The sequence below is a fragment of the Carcharhinus amblyrhynchos genome, chromosome 2 (genome assembly GCF_965287045.1).
Source record: "Carcharhinus amblyrhynchos chromosome 2, sCarAmb.v2.hapA, whole genome shotgun sequence".
Lineage (NCBI taxonomy): Eukaryota > Metazoa > Chordata > Chondrichthyes > Carcharhiniformes > Carcharhinidae > Carcharhinus > Carcharhinus amblyrhynchos.
In genome coordinates, this window is record NC_137325.1 from 129557808 (window position 1) to 129575730 (window position 17923).

General features: G+C 43.8%; 1 protein-coding gene across 3 annotated transcripts in view; it reads left to right on the forward strand.

Moving 5' to 3' along the window:
• LOC145358587 (extended synaptotagmin-2-like) overlaps positions 1-17923 on the forward strand; it is a 210131-nt gene that overhangs the window by 147559 nt on the left and 44649 nt on the right. For all 3 annotated transcript variants that reach the window (XM_080212771.1, XM_080212779.1, XM_080212788.1), the window contains exons 8-12: positions 4901-5021; positions 5993-6169; positions 10282-10364; positions 15733-15781; positions 16121-16210. In XM_080212771.1, coding sequence (XP_080068897.1) covers positions 4901-5021; positions 5993-6169; positions 10282-10364; positions 15733-15781; positions 16121-16210 — 520 coding nt within the window. The remainder of the gene's footprint in view (positions 1-4900; positions 5022-5992; positions 6170-10281; positions 10365-15732; positions 15782-16120; positions 16211-17923) is intronic.

A 17923-nucleotide genomic window follows, 5' to 3' on the forward strand; every position in this document is an offset into this window, starting at 1 on the left:
CTGTTGAAATCTGTTTAATGTTTCGGGCTTGCTAAACATCGCACTGGCTACTGAATTAACAGCGCTGGAATTGAACCGGTTACTGGGGTATTTAGTGCCGACATAGTCTTTCCCAAAATATCCATTGCAATAAACTTAGACTTTCTTGTCAATTTATCCTGCATTAACTTTTAAGGCATTGTTTAATTTTCTGAACAACTTGATGCTCTGAAGAGCTTTCTGTAATGGGGGATCAGAGTTATGTTTGGATATCTGATTAAGTGTTCACTCCTACCACTCTCAAAAGGACTCGTCCAAATAGTGTTTGTTTTGTTAAAAACACATAGTTCCATCTCTGTATTCTTACGTAAGTTATCCATTGTGGTGCTCAGCATAAATTTAAAAAAAAAATTTCCGTATCGGCAATTTCACATCTTTAAAGTGCTTTTGCCAAAATTAGTAAAATTGACAAGGCGCCTCCAAGAAGGCAATTGGTATATTTGCTCCCTTTTATGATTTGCACGCTACCATTTATCTAGTACAGATGTGTCTGTTTGTGCTTTGTGTTAGGGGTCAGAAGAAGGAGTTCTAATTGACTGGTACTTTCAGTTCTTTATGCCAAATAGTTAATGAATCCCACAGTACTGAGAAACAAAATGTTCAATCACTGGAGCCCTCTACTGGACAGTCCCACTTCAAAACTGATAAAATAGATCAATTTGGGATGTTCCTAAAAAGGAGTGGGCAGGGTAGGGCAGCTTCTAGATCCACTTTCTCATCCTTCTTGGATGGCATGGTGGCACAGTGGTTAGCACTCCTACCTCAGTGCTGGGGTCTTGGGTTTGATTCCTGGCTTTGGTCACTTTGTGGAGTTTGCACATTCTCCCCATGTCTGTGTGGGTTTCCTCTGGGTGCTCTGGTTTCCTCCCACAGTCCAGAGATATGCTGGTTAGATGGATTGGCCATGCTAAATTGCCCCTTAGTGTCAGGGGGACTAGCTAGGGTAAATGCATGGGGTTATGGGGATATGGTTGTGGTTGGTGCAGACTTGATGGGCCAAATGGCCTCCTTCTGCACTATAGCATTTTCTGACCTCTCTGTAGCCTTTGGCTCAGTTGTCCACATCATCCTTCTCCAACACCTCTCCACTGTTGTCCAGCTGAGTGGGACTGCCCTCACCCAGTTTTGTTTTATCTTTCTAATTGTTGCCAGAGAATAACTTGCAATGGCTTCTCTGCCTGCTCCTGCACCATTACTGCCAGTTTTGGATCCATCTCAGCAAGTTTCTCTCAGTTCTATGCGCTTCAACCTTCTCAATCAGTCTCCCACGTGGGACCTTGTCAAAGGCTTTGTTATGATCCCTCTGAACTACATCATCTGGTTCCATCCTTGGCCCCTTCCTATGTACATGCTGCCTCTGACAACACCATTTGCAAGCATTTTAAAGCATTAGTTTTGACATGTACAGCACCCAGTACTACACTGGAGTGTCAGCTTTGATTGTGTGTTGTAGAATCATAGGGGAAATTTTCCTGTCCCGCCCATCATGGGAATCATACATGCAGGGGGGGGGGCGGACCATGCAAAGGTCCATTGACCTCGAGTGGGATTTTCTGATTTTGAGGCCAACACGGTGGAAAATTCCACCCATTGAGTCATATAGCACAGAAAAGGCCCTTCGGTCCATCAAGCCTGAATAACTACTGCTAAAGTCGTGCTAATCCCATTTTCCAGTACTTGCCCCATATCCTTGAATGTTATGCTATTTTGAGTGTTCATCCAAATACTTTTTTAGAAGGTGTAAGGTTTCCAGCCTCCACTACCTTCCCAGCCTGTGCATTCCAAACTCCCACCACTCGCTGAGTGAAAATTTATTTTCCCAAATTCCCTGCCCCTCACCCTAAAACTGTGCCCCCCATGAATGATCTCTCAACCTAGTGGAATGTTTGCTTTCCATTAAACGATGCCCACACCCCTCATAACCTTACATACCTCAATCATGTCCCCCCCTCAGCCTTCTCTGCTCTAGTGAAAACAATCCATGCCTATCCAGTCTCTCCTTAGAGCTCAGATGCTCCATCCCAGGCAACTTCCTGGTGAATCTCCTCTGTACCCCCTCTAGTGCAATCATATCCTTCCTATCGTGAGGTGATCATCACTGCACACAATACTCCAGCTGTGGCATAAGCAACATTCTGTACAGCTCCAACACAACCTCCCAGCTCTTACACTCTATGACACAACTGATAAAGAAAAGTGTGTCCAATATGCCTTCTTAACTAGGCTATTCACCTGATCTGCCACCTTCAGAGATCAGTCAATAAGTACCCAGAGATTCATCTATTCCTCTGAACTTCCTACTGTCCTACAATTCATTAAATATTTCCTTGTCCTTTTACTTCTTCCAAAGTGCATACCTTGCACTTAACAGGGCTAAATACCATCTGCCACTGCTCTGCCCATCTCACCAACCCACCCAAATCAATCTGTAACCTATGATTTTCTTCTTCACTTTTAGCCACCCTATCAAACTTGGTGTCATCTGCAAACCTATTTATCATGCCCCCCCACATTCTCATCTATATCACTTATGTATATAAAAAACAATAAGGGACCTTGCAGTAATCTTTGTAATGCGCCACTGGACACCTGCCTCTGGTTACTCAAACCAGCATCTACCACCACCCTTCGTGTCCTATTACTAAGCTAATTTTGGATTCATCTCACCGATTTTTCCTTAGTTCCATGTGATTCAACCTTCTCAATCAGTCTTCCACGCCTGGAAGGTCCGTAAAATTGAGTATATTAACAATCCAGTAGAAATCAAAATTATTTATGACAGCTATATTTTAATATCAATATCTTGAATCTATGTTACTGACTATATGTAAAATATAATCTGAATTTAATAATTAAAGAGCTTGTACCCCTTCCCTCAGTCTTTAGAAATGTTTCCCTTTAAAAGTAATTAACTGATTTTTGGATGTATCTTAAAGTAGGAGAATGCGGATTGAGCCCGTTCTTGTATTCATATTTTGTATGTTCAGTTATTGAACAAATCTATCTTTATGTGGCCACATCTATTCACTAAGCTAAACTGAATATATTTAGTCTGTGATATTTAATCTATATTGTAAAGAAGTATTTGTGTACAATAGATTTATTTTTCAGCAGTTGATGATCTGTTATAGCAATCCTCATAATAATTTGGATGATATGCTGTTTTATTGGGTCAGGTGTGTTTTACCACTTAATGTACAATAGAACTGACATGATGGAGCTACATCTATTAAGAACACAAATTCTAATTGTTATGTAGACCGAGGCTGAGGTCACTTGAAGTTCAATTGCTGTTTGGTCACAGGTACTGAAGTAAACCAGCCAGTTCAGGCTGGAATTTAAAAGTGTGGCTGGGATTCTCCCAAAAAAAACCTAAGTGCCCAGTGGGTGGGAAAACTGGAGAATTTCCTGCTCGTTTTTTGGGCGTACTTAGTTTCCTCAGAGGGATTAACACTAGAAAGGAGCAGGTGGGGCCTCATTCTGCTCGAGAGGCTGGCAGCATAGTGCTGAGTGGGCCACTGCGCATGCGCTGATCTGTCAGTGGGGAGATTGGCGCATGCATGCTGCCTCCCCCCCCCCATTGCTGGCCTCCTTGATATTATTCCCAATCAACCCCCCAGTCCCCAATCACTGGCCTGCCCCCACCCCTGACCGCCAGCCCCAATCGCCCCCTCCCTCCCCCACTGATCCCATTGCGGAGTGCACAATGAGTCCCCCCACCATCATCACCAATCGCCCCTCCAGTGGGCCTTGTCCCTTTGACACTCCCCAGTGGACAGTGTCAGGGTGCCAGGCTGGCAATACCCAAGGGACAATCCCTACCTCTGACTTGCTGGAGGGAGGGGTTCAATGGCCTTTATCCCCACCAGCAGGGTGAGAACATCTGTTCCCCGTTGGTGGGAGCAGTTGTAAACCTGTTGATGGAGACCTGTCCTGGCATGGGGGGAGATACTTGCAAGCTCAGAGAATACCATCCTGGTCTCGTTAATCATGTGGAAATGCCCATTTCCGTAGGGTTATTGACCCTGTTCTGATTTCTGGCTAATTATGCAGAAAAAAGGGCCTGGGAGACTCGCAATAAGCTGGACTCCGGTCACAAGGACCTCCCCACTGATGTCTCCCAGCCTGCCGCACTATTCGAACAGCGCAGAATCCCGTTCTGTATGTTTTAAGCAGAAGGTGGAGACATGATACTTCAAATAGTGGAAATCTGAAATGAAAACAGAAAATGATGGAAACATGCAGCTGATCATGCAGTTTCTAAGTGCAAGAGAGGCCCTTTGGCCCATCGAGTCTGCATCGACATGCAAGAAACATCCCACCTCCCACCTGACCCATCTGACCTCCCACCTATTCCAACTACCAGCACTTGTCCCATAGCCCTGAATGTTATGACGTGCCGTACCCACCCAGATACCTTTTTTAAAGGATGTGAGGCAAGCTGCCACTACCACCTTTCCAGACAGCGCATTCCAGACCGTCACCACCCTCTGGGTAAAAGTTTTTCTTCACATTTCCCCACAAAAGCTCTTGCCCCTCACCTTGAACCTATGTCTCCTTGTGATTGACCCATTCAACTTAGGGATACAGCTGCTCCTTATCCACCCTATCCATGCCCTTCATAATCTTGTACACCTCAAGCAGGTCATCCATCAGCCCTCTCTGCTCCGACAAAAACAACACAAGCCTATCCAACTTCACTTCATGACTTAAAATACTCCATCCCAGGCAATGACGACATTTTATAGTTACAAATTTGTGCCTTTGTTATGATGCCCAGATGTGCAGACTTTCCACTTTTTAATGAATGGATTTTGTCTCTGGGTGGCAGGCTTTAACATGATTCCCTTTGTTTCCTCAGTGGCATGTCAGATACGATTATCCTTGATATAATCTCCAACTATATGGTTTTGCCCAACCGGATCACAGTGCCACTGGTCAATGAGGTACAGCTGGCTGAACTGCGTTTCCCTGTACCAAAGGTAAGTTTCAGAGCTCTGACAATTTGAGAACCACACTAAAATCCTGCACTTAATTTAAATTGAGGGATTTAATTTGGGCTCTCAGTCAGTGACTGACCAAAAGGATCACATAAGAAGAGATATAGTTTTGATTTTGGTGTTGGCTAGTGTGACAGAGAGCCCCATCACAGGACTTCTGGTGCACTCAATACAACTCATTTGCTTGACATTTGACGTTGTTTATTTTACTGAATTTATTTTTCTTGTTTGTTATAGCGCCCGTCCAAATGTTGTATATGCTCATGTGCAGATCCACGTGGTTGGGAGATTCCACGATGGGGGATTCCATTTTTGACAAGGGAGGGGATCATAAGTCCATAAGATATAGGAGCAGAATTAGGCTATTCGGCCCATCGAGTCTGCTCTGTCAGTCAATCTCCACATCCACTCTATCTAGGCCTCTCAGCGTTGTGTAAGTTTCAATTAGATCCCCCCTCATCCTTCTAAACTCCATCGAATATACACCCAGACTCCTCAACCACTTGTCGTATGACAAACCCTTCATTCCTGGGATCCTTCTTGTGAACATGCTCTGGATTGTTTGGGTCACTGTCCCGCCTGCATGACATGGTGGGGAGGACGCCCCTCTTTGCTGAGGGGTTGGTTGTGCCCTCTGGCCAAGGGTGGGGGGGAGTGGAGGCACCACTTAATTTTTTGTGGGGGCAGGGAAACTGTTCCCAAAGGCAGAGATATGCTCCCAGCGCCAGCGCGAAACCTTTCTGCTTTCAACAGGAGAACTTAATCTGAAAACCAGAGAATTCCGCTCAATACGTTATCTTGATTGAAGTTCACACAATGGCTGCTATATTCAATGAAATGACATTCTTGTAATCATTTTTAAGCACTCTGTAATTGTTGTGCTGAATTGTAGATTTTATTTAACTATATATTTCTATTAATATTTGGCTATTTGTGTTTGCTCTTTTTATTAGGGGTTCTTGAGAATACACTTCATTGAAGCTCAGGATCTGCAATGGAAGGATAAGTTTCTGAAGGGACTCGTGAAAGGAAAATCTGACCCATATGGCATTCTTTGTGTTGGTAACCAGATGTTCCAAAGCAAGACTTTAAAAGAAAATTTAAATCCAAAGTGGAATGAGGTTTATGAGGTAATAATACTTACATAAGCTAGCAGCTGGAGCAGTTCTCTTTAGTTAATATTCCATGTTAGTGCTCTGCAGGCGTTCCAGATCATCTTGGACATATGGACAATATATAACTCGCGTGAGTGAGACCAGATTGAAGCCCACTGACACATAGGATTTGAAAAATCTGGCCCCACCAGGCTGCAATGGAGGCAAGTTAGTAACAAAATAGCTGCAACATTGCACAGCGAGAAGTTCTGCCTGTTTCTGCCCTCCCCAATCCTCCCAAAGGTGATGGCCTTGGAACTAACCTGCACCTATAATGAAGCCATTTAGAATCTCTGCAGTGCAGAAGGAGGCCATTCGGCCCATCGAGTCTGCAATGATCTCAACCCACCCAGGCCCTATTCCCATAATCCCATATATTTACTCTGCAGATTCCCTGACACTCGGGTCAACTTAGCATGGCCAATCGATCTAACCTGCACATCATTGGACTGTGGGAGGAAACCGGAGCACCTGGAGGAAACTCATGCAGACATGGGGACAACATGCAAACTCCGCACAGACAGTGACCCGAGGCTGGAATTGAACTTGGGTCCCTGGCGCTATGAGGCAGCAGTGCCACCATGCCACCCCCTCGTTGTGACAGGTTTATTAAAAGTCCATCTCCCACAACTTTTCAGAGGAAACCAAAATTGAGCAGCTGTGTCGGGCAAGTCATTGGGGCTGGAAGACTTTAATAAGACAAGTAATATCGCCTTTCAAAGTTCAAAGGGCTTACTCATTTGAAGTTGAGCAAGAAAGAGAAGGAGGATCTGCCCCAAGCACAGGATCTACAATCATTGGCGAACATATCTGTATATCACTGGAAACTAGTGCCCAAGGTGACTGTGGCTCTCGAGACAGATAGTCATAGACATCTGGGCATCAGTCCATGAGGGCTCCTGTTGGTATCTCGCAAGCTGATGCATCACCCAGGTGACAGATGTTCACTTTACCAGTGCTGGACAATGCATCAGAATCATCATAACTTAATGGAGTGTTGTGGGCTCAGAGGACGTTGGCTCTGGTGCCTGGTGCAATTAGGGTGCCTGTTGCAATCAGGTTGTGCCCTTCAGCACCCTCCTGCAAGGGTCCTGATCATTGTGTTGCTCTGCTGTGCTCTTTAGAGCATGGCCTTTCTAAGAGGTATGGACCTTTGGAGAAGTGAGTTGTGTAAGAGGGTTCAGCAGGAAGTTACAGAGGACAAAGAATTGGAGGCTGATGGAGACCCTGCTGCATGATTAAACATGATTAAGTCCCACTACCACCCACCCCCTTTCCCCCGACTTTGAGGAGGACCTCTCTCCACCTGCTGCGAGGTGTCTAGCTCCTTTGTGGTGCTGTGACGCAACTATTTACCTCAGGACAGCTGACAGCATCAGTGATGGCTGCCTTGGATATTTGAAAAGCCTTTCCTTCCTGCTCTCACAAACTTTAATTGGACAGGAAACCCATCTCCACATTGGCATTGAAACTCAACCTGGGGCTGGATTATGCAAAGCGTGTGGTCCCTCCTGCTGGCCACCCACTGGGTCAATGAGGAGCTGGCTGACAATCCCGGTGTCTGGGAACAGTGTTAATCGTTTTGAGGTGAGACTTCTATGTTGGGTAGCTTAGAAAGCTGTCGGCCAAGCTAATTGACTTAGCAGCTTTACAGTCCCACTAATGTCACACAAGCCCAAAAAACCCAACTGCTGTGAGGGAAGTGAAAAATCCAGCCCTCCACCTGAGGTGGATTTAAGACAGAAAGACAGACTTAGCTTCCGTTTCCCATCGCTGAGGGGAAAATCCAGCCCTTGGAATGTGTTTGCTTTGCAACAATGCCGATGAAAATTTTAATTCAAGCAAGTGAAATTGGACATGTCTTTTGTCATTTTTCAGGAATTGATTTTGAAGAAATGTTTTTATTGATCAGTACTTTCAAGCCAGTGTTTTGATTAATGGTGTTGATATATAATTAAATCGGTATAGTTTAATTCATTAGTAATTGGAAGTAGGGTGCTCCACAGTAAAAGCCGTTGAACTCGCAATCTAAAGTTTGCTGGATCCATTTCACTTTAAAATTGATCTCTTCACATATGCATGTTCTTATTCAGACACTTCAGGCACCTTCAGAGAGTTCATGCCAGCTTTCACTACCCGGATGCTCTCGAGGCTTTGATTAATGATTTTTAACCTTCCTCCTTTGGATGCACCTAGTATCTGGATAGCATGGTGGCACAGTGGTTAGCACTGCTGCTTCACAGCACCACGGACCCAGGTTCAATTCCGGCCTGGAGTCACTATCTGTGTGGAGATTGCACATTCTCCCTGTGTCTGCATGGGTTTCCTCCACAGCCCAAAGATGTGCTGGTTAGGTTAATTGGCCATGCCAAATTGATCCAAGTGTCAGAGGGGTTAGCAGGGTAAGTATGTGGGGTTGTGGGAATAGGGCCTCGGTAGGATTGTAGTTGGTGCATACTCGATGGGCTGAATGGCCTCCTTCTGCACTGTAGGGATACTATGATTCTATGAATGTTTCAGATTTTCCTGTAAAATGCAGGGCAATATGTCCAGGATGTTTCCTGTGAATCTGAACAGAATCCAGGTAAGAATTCTGAGCTAACAACATGGTTGTGCTTCCCTCAGAAGATTCTCACTTAATCCCCTAGAGAAACTGGCTGGAATCTTCCAACTGTTCATGCCAGCGGGATTTTTCCCATCCAGCTGCAGTGAACGGAGATTTGGCTAGCTACCAAGTTCTCTGTCTCCGCTGCAGTGGGAATGTGGCGTGATTGGGCGGTAAGATCACACCCACTGTTTTGATTTCTGGTCGTTTTAATTTTCTGATGTGATTTTTGAATAAATATGGAGAACAAGATTATTTATGGCTTTCAGTAAAGAATGGCAAAATCTTTCACAACTTGGGGTGGCATGGTGGCACAGGGAACTAGATTCAATTCCCAGCCTGTGAGGAGTTTGCACATTCTCGCCCTGTGTGCATGGATTTCCTCTGGGTTCTCCGGTTTCCTCCCACAATCCAGAGATGTGCGGGTTAGGTTGATTGGCCACGCTAAATTGTCCCTTAGTGTTAGGGGGATTAGCTAGGGTATATGTATGGGGATGGGGTCTGGGTGAGATTGTGTTGGTGCAGACTCAGTGGGCTGAATGGCCACTACTGTACTGTGGGATTTTATGATTTAAGTGTACAGGATTAGATAAGGTATGGGGATTAAAAGAGCAAATGTAACTGATCTATGCAAGTTCTGGCTTGTATAGGGCATTGGTGAGGCCGCAGCTGGAGTACTGTGTGCAGTTTTGGGCGCCGCACCTGCGCAAAGATATTTTGGCCTTGGAGGGAGTGCAGAGGAGGTTTACTAGGCTGATACCAGAGTTGAGGGGGTTGAGCTATGAGGAGAGGCTGAATAAACTGGGCTTGTACTCGTTAGAGTTTAGAAGAATGAGGGGAGATCTCATTGAGACGTATACGATGATGAATGGGATGGATAGGATAGAGGTGGAAAGACTCTTGGAGGAACTTCTTCACTCAAAGGGTGGTGAATCTCTGGAATTCTCTGCCCGTTGAAGTGGTGGAGGCTGCCTCGCTAAATATTTTTAAGACGCGGGTTGATGGGTTTTTGATAGGAGAGGGGATTAAGGGTTATGGGGAGAGGGCGGGAAAGTGGAACTGAGCAGCGACAGATCAGCCATGATCTTATTGAATGGCGGGGCAGGCTCGAAGGGCTGGATGGCCTACTCCTGCTCCTATTTCTTATGAATGTCTGAGTATTCCATATGGCTGTGTCATAATAATTGATCAATGGACATATCAAGACTTTATTAAATTTTATGATTGCAGCAAACAGAAGCTGCAGTGATCCAACTTACTTCACTTGCTGCAAAACAAAGAAACCCAAACTTAGAATCTATATATAGCTCAGTGTTGTAAACTAACATTTCCTTCTATTGGAAAGTGGTGCAAAGAAGTTTGGCACGCCAATTTTTTTTTAAGAGGCTACACAATGAATAGTTTCATTATGTTGTCTGAGACACAATTGAGATTAATTTTGTCAGATGCATTTCAGTTTTATTTTAAACATTATCTTTTATAGGCGCTAATATATGAATGTCCTGGTCTGGAACTTGAGATTGAACTTTTTGATGAAGACCCAGACAAAGATGATTTCCTTGGCAGGTAAAGAATGGTCACTTTGGATGGCCTTGATGAAAGAATACAAATAACCAATATTAAAAATCATTGCGTTCCAAGATTCTGCACGACTCACTGCAATATGTTCTGCAACGTTGCCATTGTCTGTGTGTATTTTTCTTCAAGTGGGGAGGAGTGAAGAAGGTTAGTGCACCAGAGACACGTCTCCAGTTCGATGCAATCAAGATCAGGGCAAAGGTTCAGCTTCGGAGATGAGGCGAAAATGCAGCTGGTTGGGGAAATTAATGAAGTGCCTTTCATTGCAGCTCAGTCATCTTTGTGGGGAATCTGCAAGGCTGATCATTAGGAGAAATGGGCGGACAGGAGGTAAAGGCTAACAATTTTAATGATTGACTAGGAAGGCTGGAGGTGGGGCATTTCTAAGAAAATGCAACGAAGTGAAAAGAAATAAAAGAAAAAGAGCTCAAGAAATATTGGCACTTTTAGAAATCTCTATTTACATATGCTAGCAGACCAAATAGTACAAATTTAAAGGGGTTGCAAGAACAGAAAAATAAGGGGTGCATGTGCCCCAATCTTAGGAGATGACAAGACAGATTAGTAAAGCCATCAAGAAAGCATGAGGGATTCTAGGCATAATTAAAACCACAGAGCACAAAGCCAGGAAATAATGCCTATACAAAACACAAAGTTTGCTCTAATTGTGTGTACAATTTTGGGTCCCATATTTAAAGTAAAGTTTATTTATTTATTAGTCACAATGCAATGATGTTACTGTGAAATCCCCCTAATCGCCACACTCTGGCACCTGTTCGGGTACACTGAGGGAGAATTTAGCATGGCCAGTGCACCTAACCAGCACGTTTTTTTAGACAATGGGAGGAAACCCATGCAGCCGTGGGGAGAACATACAAACTCCACACAGACAGTGACCAAAGCCACGAATCGAAACCCGATACCTAGCGCTGTGAGACAGCAGTGCTAACCACTGTGCCACCGTGCTGCCCCACTTAGGAATGATGTGGAGGCTGCGGGGAGGGTAGAGAAGAGATTTATAAAATGGTCCTAGTGATGGGAGGGATTGCAGTTATGTGGAAAGAGTAGGGAAGCTGGGGTTGCTCTCCTTGGAGCAGAGAAGGCCAGGAGACTTGAGAGATGTTTTAAATTGTGAAGGATTTGGATAAAATAAGGATAAAGGATCAATAACCAGCAGAAGTATGCAAAGTGATTAGCCAAAGCACCAGAGATGACAAGGAAGAACTTTTTCACAACAAATAGTTAGAATTTGGAAAGTGCTGCCTGATAGGAAGGTGCATATGGGTTGAGTAGTAACCTTTTAAAAAGGAACTTGCTAAATACTTGGAGAAAAATTGCAGCGATACGGGGAAAAAAGCAGGGAGTTTTTAGAAGAAAAGGTTTTAAGTTTATTTATTAGAGTCACAAATAGGCTTACAATAACACTGCAATGAAGTTACTGTGAAAATCCCCTAGTCGCCACACTCCAGCGCCTGATCGGGTACACTGAGGGAGAATTTAGCATGGCCAGTACACCTAACCAGCACGTCTTTCAGAGTGTGGGAGGAAACCAGAGCACCTGGAGGAAACCCACGCAGACATGGGGAGAACGTGCAGACTCCGCACAGACAATGACCCAAGCCAGGAATCGAACCCAGGTCCCTGGCATTGTGAGACAGCAGTGCTAACCACAGGTCCACTGTGCCACCCTCAGTGAGGAAATGAGACTAACTGGATTGCTGTTCAAAAGAGCTACTGTAGACTCAATGGGCTGAATGGATCCTTCTGAGCTAAAGATTTTTCTGATGCTCTGATTCTAACATACCTTAGACAATGGAGACTGTCCAACCGGAGTTGCTCCACAGTGACACTTGGCGGCGAGAGCCTGCAACCTAATACACTGTTGGCATTTTTTTAACGTTATTGCAAAAACCGAAGTTTTAGCAGCTAAAGATACAAAGTTCCTAATTTTGAAAAGTTATATCATAGCACCACTATTGATCTGACTGCTGCAGGTAAGAGTAGAAACTTGAGGGTTTTTCCACAGACATTGTGGGCAACATGTCCATCAGGAGTATTAAATAATTTTGTTTAAATTCTACCCTCACCTGATACCCAAATGATGCTTATTTCCAACGCATCAGTCACTAGTGGTTGGAAATGAGAAGGCTGGTTAAATCGTTTTCCCTCTGTCAGTAGATAGCTGTAAAATGCTGTAAGGAGAGTGATACAAGGAAGAAATTACATTTATGTACTGCTTTTTATGCCTTCAGGATGTCCCAAAACTCTTCACAGCCAAAAAAAAATGCTTTTGAATTGTATACAGTATTGTTTTGGGAGTAAAGCAGCAAGAAATTTGTATGTAGCAATCCCTGAAAGTTGGCACCCAGGTTGATAGGGTTGTTAAGAAGGCGTACGGTGTGTTAGCTTTTATTGGTAGAGGGATTGAATTTTGGACCTGTGAGGTCATGTTGCAACTGTACAAAACTCTGGTGCGGCCGCACTTGGAGTATTGCGTACAGTTCTGGTCGCCGCATTGTAAGAAGGATGTGGAGGCATTGGAAAGGATGCAGAGGAGGTTTACCAGGATGTTGCCTGGTATGGTGGGAAGGTCTTATGAGGAAAGGCTGAGGGACTTGATGTTGTTTTCGTTAGAAAGAAGAAGGTTGAGAGGTGACCTAATTGAGGCATACAAGATGATCAGAGGGTTAGATAGGGTGGATAGTGAGAGCCTTTTTCCTCAGATGGTGACAGCTAACATGAGGGGACATAGCTTTAAATTAAAGGGTGGTAATTATAGGACAGATGTCAGAGGTAGGTTCTTTACTCAGAGGGTAGTAAGGGCGTGGAATGCACTGCCTGCAGCAGTTGTGGACTCACCAACTTTAAGGGCATTCAAATGGTCAGTGGAAAGGCATATGGATAACATTGGAATAGTTTAGGTTAGAGGGTCATTAGATTGGTTCCACTGGTCGGCACAACATCAAGGGTCAAAGGGCCTGTACTGTGCTGTGATGTTGTATGTTCAATGTCACAGATGACATTCATGCTTGAGTGTTAAGGATAGCTTAAGAAACCAAGAGAACTCCCGACTTTAATTTGGCAGGAAATCTTTTCCAACCATCTGAACAATCAAAAGGGACCTTCAGCGAACAGATTTAGAGAAGGAATTACAGAATTTGGGGCCTAACTATCTGAAGGGAAGGCTACCAGTGGCAGAGAGAACGAATAGAGGGACCAGATTCAGAAAAGCACCACAATCTTGGAGGGCTGCCACATTGGAGATGGAATCAGAGATAGGGTCAAGTGTAAGGAAGGGTTAAAATACAAGGATGTACATTTCTTTTTAATTATAGGTGTTGGTGAACCAGGTGCCAATGGAAGTCAATGGGTACAGTCATTCACTTGCAGTGCTTTGACTTTCCAAATGAAAAAGTGAACTGAATGGTCACAAGTCTTATTGGGGAGCACAATGGGAACATAGTCTGAATTTTTAATAAAATGTTGACAAGGGAACCCGTGTGTTCTGGTATACAAGTCATTGAAAGCAAGCATGCAGTTGAGAAATGGTATTTTGGCCTTCATTGCAAATGGACTTGAGTACAGGAGCAAGGATGTCTTACTGCAGCTATATAGGGCCTTGGTGAGACCATACCTGGAGTATTGTGAGAAATTTTGGTCTGCTTATCTAAAAAATGAGAGACTTGCCCCAGAGAGAATGCAGTAAAGGTTCACCAAGCTGATTCCTGGGATGGCATTGTCCTTCAGCCCACCGTGACTGCACCAACCATCAAGCAGCTATTGATTCTAATCCTATTTTCCAGCACTTGGTCCATAGCCTTGTATGCTGTGGCTTTTCAAGTGTTCATGTAAATACTTCTTAAATGTAGTGAGGGTTCCCGCCGCCACCATCCTCTCAGGCAGTGAGTTCCAGATTCCCACCATCCTCTGGGTGAAAAATGTTTTCCACACATCCCCTACAGGGACAAGATGGGGAAGTGGGTAAGATGCTCTTTTGGAAAGTTGGTTGAGAATTGATGGGCTGAATGGCTTCCTTCTGCACTGTAGGGATTCTATGAATGAGGAGAGTTTGAGTCTAACTGGACCTGTGTTCACTTGAATTTAGAAGAATGAGACGGGATCTAATTGGAAAATATGAAATACTGATGGGGGTGGACAGACTGGATGCAGGGATGTTGTTTCCTGTGACTGGACAGCCCAGAACAAGGGATCACAATCTTAGGATAGGCCATTTAGAGAAAGAGACGTTTCTTCACTGATAGTGTGGTGAACCAATGGAATTCTTTTCCGGCGCAGGCTGCGGAGGCCAAATTGCTGAATATATTTAAGAAGGAAATAGATAGATTTCCAAACTCTAAAGATGCCGGGGGTATGGGGAGAGCGCGGGAGTATGGCATTGAGTCAGAGGATCAGTCGTGATCATGTTGAATGGTGGAGTAGGCTCGAAGGGTTAAATAGAAACTAGAAGCAGGAGGAGGCCATTTAAAGCTTTAAGCCTGCTCCGCCATTAATTTTGATCAAGGCTGACCATTGAATTCAATATCCTGATTTCCCCCCTTTTCTGCCATATCCCTTGATCCCTTTAACCCTAATTTCTTCTTTAAATCAGACAATGTTTTGACCTCCACTATTTTCTGTGGTAGTGAATTTCACACATTCACCACCCTCTGGGTGAAGAAATTTCTCCTTACCTCAGATCTAAAAGGTTTACCCCTTCTCAAACAATGGCCCCCTAGTTCTGGACTCACCTACCATTGGGAACATTCTTTCTGAATCTACCCTATCTAACCCTGTTAGAATTTTATAAGTTTCTATGAGATGCCCTCTCATTTTTCTAAACTACAATGAATATTATCCTAACTAGTCTCTCCTCAGATGATAGACCTGCCATCCCAGAAGTCAGCCTGGTAATCCTTCGCTGTACTCCCTCTGTAGCAAGGACATGGTGTTCTCGGATAAGGACACGAAAACTGCACACAATACTCCAGGTGTGGCCTCACCAATGCCCTATACAATTGCAGCAAAACATCCCTATTTCTGTATTCAAATTCCCTTGCTATGAAAGCCAACATACCATTTGCCTTCTTTACTGCCTGCTGTACCTGCATGCTTACTTTCAACAACTGGTGTATGTGGACACCAAGGTCTTGCTGAGTATCCATCTCTCTTAATTTACACCCATTCAAGGAATAATCTGTATCTATTATTGGTACCAATGTGGATAATCTCACATTGATGGCCTACTTCTGCTCCTGTTATCTATGTTTCCACAACAGAAATATTGAACTTTTTGAAAAAAAGTTAATCTGATTTCAAAATACTGGCTTACTAAAACATCTGTACTATCTCATTGCAGCCTGATGATTGACCTTGTTGAAGTTCAGAAGGAGCAGTATGTTGACCAGGTATATGGATATTTTGGATCATTTACATTGGCTCTATTTTAAGTAGAAACACGTGATTGTTTTGTAACTTCACTGATAGCAATATGGGTTCTAAAGCGACATGATTTTTTTGATTTGACTTGATTTATTATTGTCAAATGTATCAGTACACAGTATTGTTTCTTGCGCACTATACAGGCAATGCATACCGTACATAGAGAAGGAGAGGAGAGAGTGCAGAATGTAGTGTTGCGGTCACAGCTAGAGAAAATTACAAGGAACTTTAACATTTTGGTAGGACTGTAATAGCTGTCGTTGGTGCCACTGTTTTTGGTGTTCAATTGTTTTATTTGTTCACAGTGGTTCAATTTGGATGAGGTGACCACTGGAAAACTACACTTGAAATTGGAGTGGCTCTCTCTGATGTCAACGGCTGACAAACTGCCCGAGGTACCTAAACATTGTATATGAAGTTACGTTTTATTTTCAATTCGTGTAGTGATTAAATACGAAGCATATAGCAATATTTTGTGTTTTCTTTCTTCCCCTCCTAAATTTGAAATGGCTGCATTGAGCACAAACTGACTGCAGTGGTTTAATTGTGCTCTTTTAGTCAGATTTTAGGCAAGATGTTCGCAGAAGATTTTTTTTCCCAATCTGTACACTGGACTTCTCAGGGTTTAGCACTATTATACTGCACCTTACATTTTTTAAGTAACTCAAGGTCACTTTTAAAAACGATGAATAATCACTTTAATAGATCCTATTTGTACTGAGGTCAGAGTGAACTAAATGGGCTAAATTTTACAATCTTCCCACAGGCTAGAAGTGGAGGCTTTAAATTTAGACATCATAGACCATTTGAAGCCTTTATAAACGACCAATGAAGGACCTCCTTCTGCCTCTCCACCACTGTGATTTTTCCAACAGCAGGGGAGGCCTAAGCTAAATAAGGGGAGAGGCAGTCGCGTACTGATATTGCCATTGGACAAGTAATCCAGAGATCCAGGAAATTTAGTATAAATCTGGAATTAAGAATCTACTGTTGACCATGAAACCATTGTCGATTGTCAGGAAAACCCATCTGGTTCACTCATGTTCTTTAGAGAAGGAAAGCTGCCGTCCTTACCTGGTCTGGCCTACATGTGACTCCAGAGCCACAGCAATGTGGTTGGCTCTTAAACACCCCCGCAAGGACAATTAGAGTTGAGCAATTAATGCTGACCCGGCCAGTGACGCCCATATCCTATGTCAGAATTAAAAACAAAATGTTCATCCTGTGCTAGGGTGGAGATTGTTGATCTGAGCAGGCACCCTGTGTTTATTGTAGCCCCTGCCCTTCGAGTACTCACTCTAAGCTACTCCTTTCTCTCCTTTAACTTTCTTACATTGTGGTTGCTGGCCTCCCACCCCCTGTCACTGTGGCCTGCCAGTCTGGTTCCAGCATGGCCCCATTGTCAGTAGTGTTACTGGGACAAAAGAGTCATTTGTTTGTCTGGCAACTCTCAGGGGCAGGATCGCTTCCCTAATCGGGGTCAAAGTTCTCATCCTGAGCCAATTACAGGATCAACAACCATTAAACAACTGCTGGGTGAGCTGGCCAAATATAGGTAGGCTTGTCTCCAACTTACCCCTTGGATAAAACTTGGCTCAATGGGTGAATTACTAATTTTACAGTAAGATTTTACAGTAAGAATAGTGTGTAAAGGGTTAGACTTGTGTTAAATCAGTAATTCTGTTGATTATTGTTGCAACAGTGGCTGGAATTTTACCGCTCTGCCCACCACAGGAATCTGGGTGGGCGAGGGTGGACAATGGGGAGGCCTGTTGACCTCGGGAGGGATTTTATGGTTTCAGGATGAGTGAGGCTGTAAAATCCCACTTAGTATGTTCTGTGAGGAGGGATTTTCCCATCCCACTGCTGCAGTGATCAGAGATTTGGCTGGCTACCCTATTCTCCGACCTTGCTACAGCAGGATCTTGGCGTGAACGGCTGATGAGATCACGCCCCTAATGTCAGAACGTGTGCAGTTAAGCTTGGAAATTCAGCAGTTGCTGATAAGTGATGTCCCGCTCTCTCAAAATTCATTGTTGAATATGGGAATCAATTAGAACTCACTGAATTGATGTGAACTTCCTCCTTTTACCTTAATATTTTTGATG